Genomic DNA, 9,550 nt, shown 5'->3' on the forward strand with positions numbered 1-9,550 from the left:
TCTGATTAGCACTGAAGCCTAAAACACAGGAAACAAAGAGAAAGCTTTCAATCTCTCCTACTTTGTGGTACAGTCTTGTTGGATAGACTACAAGTGCTATCAGAGTTTATGTCATAAGGAAAGACTTCAAGAAGGAGACAAGAGTTTAAAGAAGAACAAAATAAATAAAATGTATACCCATACAATAAAATAGCACTCAGCAATAAAAAGAAATGAAGTACTGGTGAACATGACAACACGGATGAGCTTGAAAACATTATTATGCTAAGTGAAAGAAGCCAGTCACAAAGGACCACATATTATATAATTCCATCTCTTTGAGATTTCCACAAGAAACAAATCCACAGAAATAAAAAATAAATTAGTGGTTGCCTAGGGCTGAGAGAGGGATGGGGGATGGAGGTGCAGGAAGTGGTGCACGATTGGCAACAGTAAGCAGCATTTTCACAGACAAGCAGAGAAAATTAAACTTGATCTGCCAATCGAAAGGAAGACACCGTCATTCTTAAGCAAGAATGTCATGGTAAAATCAAAATTCGGGAAAGATGAATCTTATGTTTCTGCATACAAAAGACTGGAGAATAATAAAGGCCTAGGCAAAGGCGGAAACTTGGAAATGAGGAGGCAGGGGCTGAATCAAGAGAAATGATAGGCAAAAATTAACAGGACTCAGAAACAGACCGAATACAGGGAGATGAAGAAAATATATGATGAGCCAAAAACTCCTTGGGCACAGAAGATTGGGAAGAAGGTATTACAGTAAGAGAAATAACGAGGTTGCTAGAATATAAAGCAAGCTTTCAGTGGGAAAGTCAATTGGTTAAATTTCGGACATGTTGAGTTCAAGGTGAAAGAGGACCCCCTATTAGAGATATTTTAAGTATTATCTGGAAATAAGAGCCTGGAACACAGTAACTCCATGATAGTGAGCACTATTTTCTGGCTTTATTTCTTTTTTAAGAAGCTAGTAAATAATTACCAAAAAAAAGGTCATATTAAAGGGACAAAAGGGTTTTTTGTTTTTAATTTAGCAATAATGGTGGTAGATACAATTGGGTTACATTCTGCTACATAGAACATTACTGAAAACTATACCATGGTTTTCCTCGTGGCCTCACGACATAATCTAAGGCCAATGCCTTAGTTGCAGTGGCTGGTTAACGCTACACCAAACAAAGGATGTATCTCTGATCCTACTTGACAATATTGTAAATATAGACACTCTATGGATTACTGGGAGGGCAGGAAAAGGAAAGGCAGATAAGAGAACTGACTAGGTCGAGGTGACTCCATTATAACCACTGGAAAAATGATTGAATAAGACATAATTTTGTGACTAATGATCAGTGGCACCACCCTCATACACAAATCAAAACATAAATCATATATATTCACTTTTATAGTACAGGCTTTAGTCTGACAATGTTCGGATAGGCAACCTAAAGAAACAAAAGATTATCGCAGACAGAAAAAGAACAAAAGTTCAAATAATAATAATAAATGGATAGATATAAATATAGATAGACACACATAAGTACCTCAGGTCAAAAGGGATTTTAAATTTCTTGATATAGGTCCAGTTATCCAAGGCGATCCATCGGTAGTTAAGGTTATTAAATCTGTAATAAGGATCCTGTTGATAAAAATTATGGTAGGTGATTAAAAATGCAAAAATAATTAATTAAATAAACACGAAATACACTATCAATGATAGCTATTTATTACCTAAAAATTAATGAACTCTTGGCCTAAGAGTGCAAGCATTTCGTATGCCGACACATCCCATCCTCAAAGCTAAAGCTCCATCTGTTTAAGAGCCCATTACCTTTCAAACAAAGTTGCCATGGCGTGAGCATACTAAAAATACTAAAAATAATTTTAAACGGAAAAAAAAAAGCCCAACACAATCAAAATACCTGAAATGAAAGAGCTCTGAGATACAACTATTACATAGTTTCATTATGAAAGAACATGTGTGGAGATGGAAGATTGGCTTCCTCTGTTAAAACCAAGCACAGAACCTGCAAGGTATCAGCAGAGAATGAACGGCAGCACTTCTTGTGGTGCACAGCCATCAGACACTCACCGCCCTCTGGTTCTCACTGTGCGTTTTGCTGCCACTATCCCAGCTGGCCTCAAGAGGAACACTTCTCCTCTACTGCCCAAAGATGAGCAAAACTCCCACTCCTTGGATTTACTCAGCATTTACAAAGTTATTTTTCACTCAGCTTTACTAAGTGAACACAGAAAGGATCTCTGCAGAGAATATACAGGCAGCATAGATACCGTCAAACTTACAGACTTCAGGTTTCCTATATTAGCCTAGACTAGGTCAGCAAACTACAACCCATAGGCCTAATGCAGCTCACTGCCTGTTTTTGTATGGCCAGTGAGCTAAGAATGGACAGGTGTCGATAAAGAAAGTTTTACTGGAGCACAGCCAGGCCCATTCCTTTATAAATTACATACGGCAGTTTTCATGCTACAATAGCAGAGTTGAGTAGACACGACAGAGACCAAATGACCCATGCAGCCTAAAATAGTATCTGGCCCTCTGCCCTAGACAACTGGCCTGCTGGGTGTTCACAGATGCTCTTCCATCTCAGGGTCCAGCCCCAAGTCCTCCCTTCCATAATCCTTACCTTTTTCTTCTCCTACTCATTTTCTACCCTTTACCTCTCAGATGAGGGCTCCCAGGCAGGAGGTGGAACAGAAAATGGTAAGAGAAGTTTCTCAGTTCTAATGTCTGTGAACAACACCACGGCTACATAGAGGGACACAGCACAGGCTCAGAGGGCTTCTCCTTTCCAACTGGGACAGGTCCAAGGGTGATTGCCTCAGGAACTGCAACTCCACGTTGAGAGGGAAAAGCCAACTTTGTCTCAGTTCCACAGAGGTAAGGGCTGGCCACTGGCAACAACCAGCTGAGCACTTGCCCAGAGAACAAATCCGCAAGGGGCGCTATAACACCACGGGGTGCATATCAAAATGGAGAGAAAGGCATCAGCGAGAAACGGCTCCTGCCTGGAAGAAATAATTTTGATAAGATACGAAGAGGGTGGGGGGACTTCCCTGGTGGCCCAGTGGTTAAGAAGCCACCTGCCAATGCAGGGGACAAGGGTTCGAGCCCTGGTCCGGGAAGATCCCACATGCCGCGAAGCAACTAAGCCCGTGCACCACAACTACTGAGCCCGCGTCACACAACTACTGAAGCCCGCGCACCTAGAGCCCGTGCTCCGCAACAAGAGAAGCCACCGCGATGAGAAGCCCGCGCACCGCAACGAAGAGTAGCCCCCGCTCGCCGCAGCTAGAGAAAGCCTGCGCGCAAAAATGAAGGCCCAACGCAGCCAAAAAAAAAAAAAGATACCAAAGGGGCAGTCAGTGGTTGACGAGATTTAATAACAACCAATAGGGCTTCCCTGGTGGCGCAGTGGTTGAGAGTCTGCCTGCCGATGCAGGGGACATGGGTTCGTGCCCCGGTCCGGGAAGATCCCACATGCCGCGGAGCAGCTGGGCCCGTGAGCCATGGCCGCTGAGCCTGCGCGTCCGGAGCCTGTGCTCCGCAACGGGAGAGGCCACAACAGTGAGATGCCCGCGTACCGAAATAATAATAATAACAACCAATAATCACCAAACTGACTTTTAAGGTCTGGTTAATGGTGAGCTTTTGTTCTGCTAAATGGGGTGCGCCAGGCCCAGCCCACTTGCTTCCTTTTCTTCTCTTCCCCACACGCAGGACTCAGCCTCTCCAATGAACTAATATGGAGTAAATATTTAAGGACACGGGTTTGAAGAGGCACCTAGTTATTAACCTGCCCATGTGTCTCCACCCAGCCCTATTTATAACTCTACACTGTGGACTTAATCCAATATATTTAAAAATCTCATGACAAGAAAGGTGTGAAGGCTGATGCAGTTGCAAGACGTTAACCTGCGGAGCCTCAGGGCTGGGTGATGATCAGGCTTGTGGGGCACAAGACTCCTTCCTATCCCCCGGCTCCTTGAAGGAAGCTGCATGTCAAGCTCCAGAGGGTAATCTTCTCAGATAAATTTTTTCTAAACAAACAGAATTTAGAAGTTAAATATTTTCTCTTACTTAAAAGAAGCCAATCTGAAAAGGCTACAGACTGTATGATTCCAACTATATGATGCTCTGGAAAAGGCAAAACTATGGAGACAGTAAAAGGATCAGAGGGTACCAGGGATTAAGGAGGAAAGAAGGATGAATAGGCAGAGAACAAAGGATCTCTAGGGCAGTGAAACTACTCTGAATGATACTATGATGGTGGCTGCATATCATTATACATTTGTCAAAATCCATAGAATGTACAACACTAAGAATGAGCTGTAACATAAACTATGGACTTCTGGTGATAATGATGTGTCACTGTAAGGTTCACTGATGGTAACAAATGTACCACTCTGGTAGGGGGTGTTGATAGCGGGGCAGCTGGGCATGTGTGGAGACATATAGGAACTGTCTGTATTTTCCATTCAATTTTGTTATGAACCTAAAATTGCTCCAAAACAATAAAATTTATTTTAAAAAATTGCTCTAAGGGCAAATGCCTACCTCCCTAAATTAAAAGTTGCAGAGACTCAGATTACATTTATAATAACTACTGCAAATGCTAAGCAACCAACTTAATTTGGTTCCAGAGTGGTCTGATCCCCTTTGCTCATATTAAAATTCTGAGTCCTATTTAAAGCAAATAGGACTACGTTCAGCATTACGTCTGACGACTAAGGACCCATGTAAGTGACTGAGTTCATAAGCAAACCCATGAACCCTAAAGACAGTAACAGTATCACTTGTTGACCATTTACTTTATATCAGCCTCCAAGATAGGCACTCATTCACTCTTATCTTCATAACAAAGATGTGCTGTAAATACCATTCTATAGAGAAAGAAACTAATGCTCCAAAAGGTGCAGTGTCTTTCCTGAGGTCCCATGATGAAGCAGAAGTACATCCAGGCATGAAACAAACTCAGTCCGACACCAAGGTCTACATTTTTTCAACTGTGCTTCAGTGCCTCACGCCATATTTACCTACTTTTCTGTGTGTGTGTGTGTGGTACGCAGGCCTCTCACTGCTGTGGCCACTCCCGTTGCAGAGCACAGGCTCCGGACGCGCAGGCTCAGCGGCCATGGCTCACGGGCCCAGCCACTCCGCGGCATGTGGGATCTTCCTGGACCGGGGCACGAACCCGCGTCCCCTGCATCGGCAGGTGGAGTCTCAACCACTGCGCCACCAGGGAAGCCCCTACCTACACTTTTATACCAGATGATCATTGCATCTCGTACCTACCATTTTTAGTAGTGTATGTGTATATTTACAATATATTTTCTTCTATTTTTAAGTGTATATTTTGAGTGAGAAAAACTTTATAAAGGAGTCTATGCAGTTATTAAAAATTTTTCTAGATCTATATTTATAGACATTTATAGATACAGAGAGATGTTCTATAGATACAGAGAGATGTTCATCATATATTTTAAATGAAGAAGTAGCTTACAAAACCATCTCAGGGACTGACTTCATCTTTATATTATTATATTTGTTTGTATATACTTAGAAAAGTCTGGAAAGATATATATGAAAATTTTTACCTCTGCTTAATAGTATGCTTTTTATTAGCTTTTTCCTTCTTTATATTTCTCTGCATCAATATTTGTACAGTAAGTATTAAGCATTTATTATTCTTTTTAAAAGAATTTTAAAAGAGAATAAGAAAATTCAGTATATAAGAATTTTGTGCATGATAAAAGTAATGTTTTGTATCAGTGGACAACAGAGAAATTGTTCAAATCATTTGATATAGAAAACTGTTTAACCATTTGAAAAAACTCAAATGGATCAAAATTTTAAATACAAAAGAGGAATTATAATAATACTAAAAGGAGGAAATATAGGTAAATATTTATTTAATTGGGAGAGAGGAAATTACTTCCAAAGCATAATACCAAAGACAGAAACAATCATGAAAGAAAAAAAGCTTAAAAGATTTCAACATATAAAACTTTAAAACATGTATATGACAAAATATATCATTAATAAATGGGAAATTTTTGAAAATATATAACAACAGGCCTAACAAATCTATATTTTAAAAGATGAATAGTCAATAGAAAAATAGATAAAAAACAGGAATAAGTAAGCCCAAATCACCAATAAGCATGAAATAAACATATAAAAGGTGTTTAGGGCTTCCCTGGTGGCGCAGTGGTTGAGAGTCCGCCTGCCGATGCAGGGGACACGGGTTCGTGTCCCGGTCCGGGAAGATCCCACATGCCGCGGAGCGGCTGGGCCCATGAGCCATGGCCGCTGAGCCTGTGCTTCCGGAGCCTGTGCTCCACAACAGGAGAGGCCACAACAGCTAGAGGCCCGCATACCGCCAAAAAAAAAGGCGTTTAACCTCACTAGAAAGTAAATTGTTTCTATTTTTATTTTTTAAAATAATATCCAAATCTAGCACTTAAAACAAGTACTCCAATAAAGTCATGATGGGAGTGTAAAACTGGTACAATTTTTATGGAGAACAACTTAGAAGTACATAGCAAAAGACTAAAAAAATGTATACTCTTTTGAATCAACAATTCCACTTTAAAAATTTGTCCAACAGAATAAGGATGTACACTAACTAAAATGTAGCTAAAAATATCTTCCCATCATTGCAGAATAAAATCCAAAAGTTATTCCCAATGGCCTACAAGCCCTGCATGATCTGCCCCAGATGGCTACTTTGAAATCATCCACCTGCCCCCCAGGTCACAGGGCTACAGCCACCTGGCCTGCTTACTATTCCTGGAACTCATCAAGCATGTTCCTGCCTCAAGGGCTCTCCCCTCCTCACTGCCATCTTTTCTTCCTTTTTGCTGGGAATTCGCTTCCGCTTAAAACTGAACTCATCAAAAGATCTTTATCAAAATGGCTATCTTTAACCACCTTTTCTAAAATAGAATCTTTCCCAACAAGCCTTCGCTCTCTCTTCCTTTAACGTGCTTTATTTTTCTTCAGTGTACCCGCTGTCACTGTATTATCTATTAATCTGTTTATTGTCTATCTCCTCCACTAGAATGTCTATTGGGACAAAGACTTTGTTTTCTTCACCACTTGATTCCAAGCACCTGGAATAATGCCTGCCACATTGGAGGTACTGAATAAATATTTACGAGATAATTAGGTGAATGACTTCAGCAAGATATGTTTCAAGTTCTCATGTAAACACTGTATTTGGACCAGCGTCTGCTCTAAACTATAAAATATTTCCTAGGTCAACACCAAAAAGGGATGGTATAATAAAGCAGGTAGTATAACATCATATTACTCCATAATGATACTTGATCATTATTGTCAATAGGCCTGGAGTTCCCCAATCCCCAAAAGCTCCCCATCTCTCATCCCACTACCATTTAAGAACTACATCTACCTTTACTGAAACTTAAACTTTTCCTTAGAATTTATTAACAGATTTAACAGACATTGTAAATTGTTTCCACGAGGAAAAGTCAGTTATTTCCTTCTGTGAGCACATCATTCACATTAACGAGTAACCAAACATTGTTTCTTGATACGTAGCCCTACAACGAATGTGAAACAGTAATCTGATTTACTACAGCCACTAATGATTTCCCATTGCCTTACTTTAATCAGGATAATGAGGCAAGGAGAAACCCTGCAAAAGAAACACAGGCATTTTCAAAGCATGGGTAAGTGAAGCCTTGGGGTAACCAAGGTCACCTGTGGTCCATGTCATAAGTAGTTTGTTAACTAAAAATAGTTCAAATACTTAAGTCTGAGGATTCTTTACTTAAAAAATAAACAGACCATGGTCAGTGTCATTTACATTTGCTTCCTTTCTGATACACATTTTTGAAAAAAGGCTAATTGTACCAGATCAGAAATTTTGCATAACCCTAGTTGACTGTCCTGTCATTTAAGTAAACTTCGAATTATATTCCTGACAGTCAACTCCAGTGCTTTAAAAACACATGATTTGTCAATGTGTCACACAGGCTAAGTGTCACACAGTACAGAAGGCTATGTAGTCAGGCCAGGCTGGGTTATAACTCCATTTCTGCCACTCTTAGTTGCTGTGTGATTTTGGGAAAATTATCTAACTTCTCTGGGCTCCATAATTCATTCATCCATAAAATGAAGATAAGAAGACTTACTCTTTAGAGTTGTTATGCGGATTGGGACAATGCATGCAAACCACGTATCAAGTACATCTTGTCCCAAGCAAAGCCATTAAAGATGTGCAGCAGATGGAAGGAAAAAGCAGTGGGAGGTGGCAGTCTGTTTGCAAACCTCTAACCACAGGCGGCCAAACAGGAAAACGTCCTCCACCAAAAGTCTAGAAACTGAAGCATCTATTGGGACACACACATCACATCACATCACACGCCCTGAGAGGAAACAGCATCTTTCTTCATATCCCAATCAGCATTAAAAATTATTTAGCCTGTACGCTAGCACTGACAATCCTACCCTTACACTTGCAGGTCTCATTCTCCTCAGCTTATGTGCTGCTGCATCAATTCCAAATCTGACTCCCTGGTGCCTAAAAGCGAAAATGAAAAACTGAGGCATTAATGAATACAGTTAACCCTTACTAGGCGAAAGACTATTGTCCTCTGCAGTGTTCGGGTAGTTGAAACAATAATCCCCCTCTTTAGGCTTTGTCAGTGACAACACGTCCTTTCTAATCTACGCTTCACTGGAGAACTATGGCAATAACACCCCCAGTAGAACTGTCTGGACCTCCGCTTTCCTGAGTTGCTGCTGTCCCAGCGTGGGCGTGGGTCAGCCTCCATCTAGCCCGGACCCCAGCGGTGATCTTCGCCAAGAGTAGATACATTGCCTCGGCGTCCCCATCCCCACCCCCTCACCACCACCACCCCTAGACCACAAGACGCAAAGGGGAAGTTAGTGCCAAAGGGAGGAGAACAGTCCCGAGCTCGGGGACTGCCAGGCCGTTCCTGGGCCCCTCTCACCACGAGGGGGACGCGGGCGCAGGCTCCCGGCGGGGAGGCCGCACACAGTACCTGGATAAGCCTCTGGTGGAACAAGGCGCTGTGCACGCAACCGGGAACCTCCGCGGGCAACTCCAGCGAGCCGTTCCCGCTGCGGATCCTCCAGCTTCCCCGCAAGCTGACGCTGACCACCATGGCAGCGGAGCCCGCACCGCACAACGCAAGCAGCAGGAGCAGGCGGAGGAGCATGCCGGTGGCCGGTACCTCACCCACCCACGGGGGTAGAAGCCCCGCGCTTCGGAGAGCCGCGGAAGTTACCCTCTGTTCGGGAGGAGCCCGGGCTCTAGCTCTCCCCGCCCCGGGGCCCGCCCCCAGCTCCCGGCCACGCCCCCGCCTCTCGGCCACACCCCCGGGTCAGCTGAGCTGAAAGGACTTCAGCTGCTCCCCAGGCTCCGCAGGCTAGCTGGGAGCGCGGATATCGTGCCAACTGGCCGAAGCTCGGCGCCGCGAGTGTCGGAGCCGCCACCTCGTGCATGGTTCCGGGCTCGGACCGCTGCGGTCTGGGTCCTCC

General features: G+C 42.9%; 1 protein-coding gene across 1 annotated transcript in view; it reads right to left on the reverse strand.

Annotated features, from left to right (window-relative positions):
- Positions 1 to 9,228, reverse strand: part of MANBA (mannosidase beta) — a gene marked incomplete at its 5' end in the record, with an annotated part of 112,958 nt that extends 103,730 nt beyond the window's left edge. Inside the window, 2 exons of the mRNA XM_082653302.1 lie at positions 1,539 to 1,633; positions 9,052 to 9,228. Of these exons, the coding sequence (XP_082509428.1) occupies positions 1,539 to 1,633; positions 9,052 to 9,228 (272 nt within the window). The remainder of the gene's footprint in view (positions 1 to 1,538; positions 1,634 to 9,051) is intronic.
- Positions 9,229 to 9,550: the final 322 nt, after the last annotated feature.

The sequence above is a fragment of the Grampus griseus genome, assembly GCF_964374135.1.
Source record: "Grampus griseus genome assembly, chromosome: 4".
Taxonomy (NCBI): domain Eukaryota; kingdom Metazoa; phylum Chordata; class Mammalia; order Artiodactyla; family Delphinidae; genus Grampus; species Grampus griseus.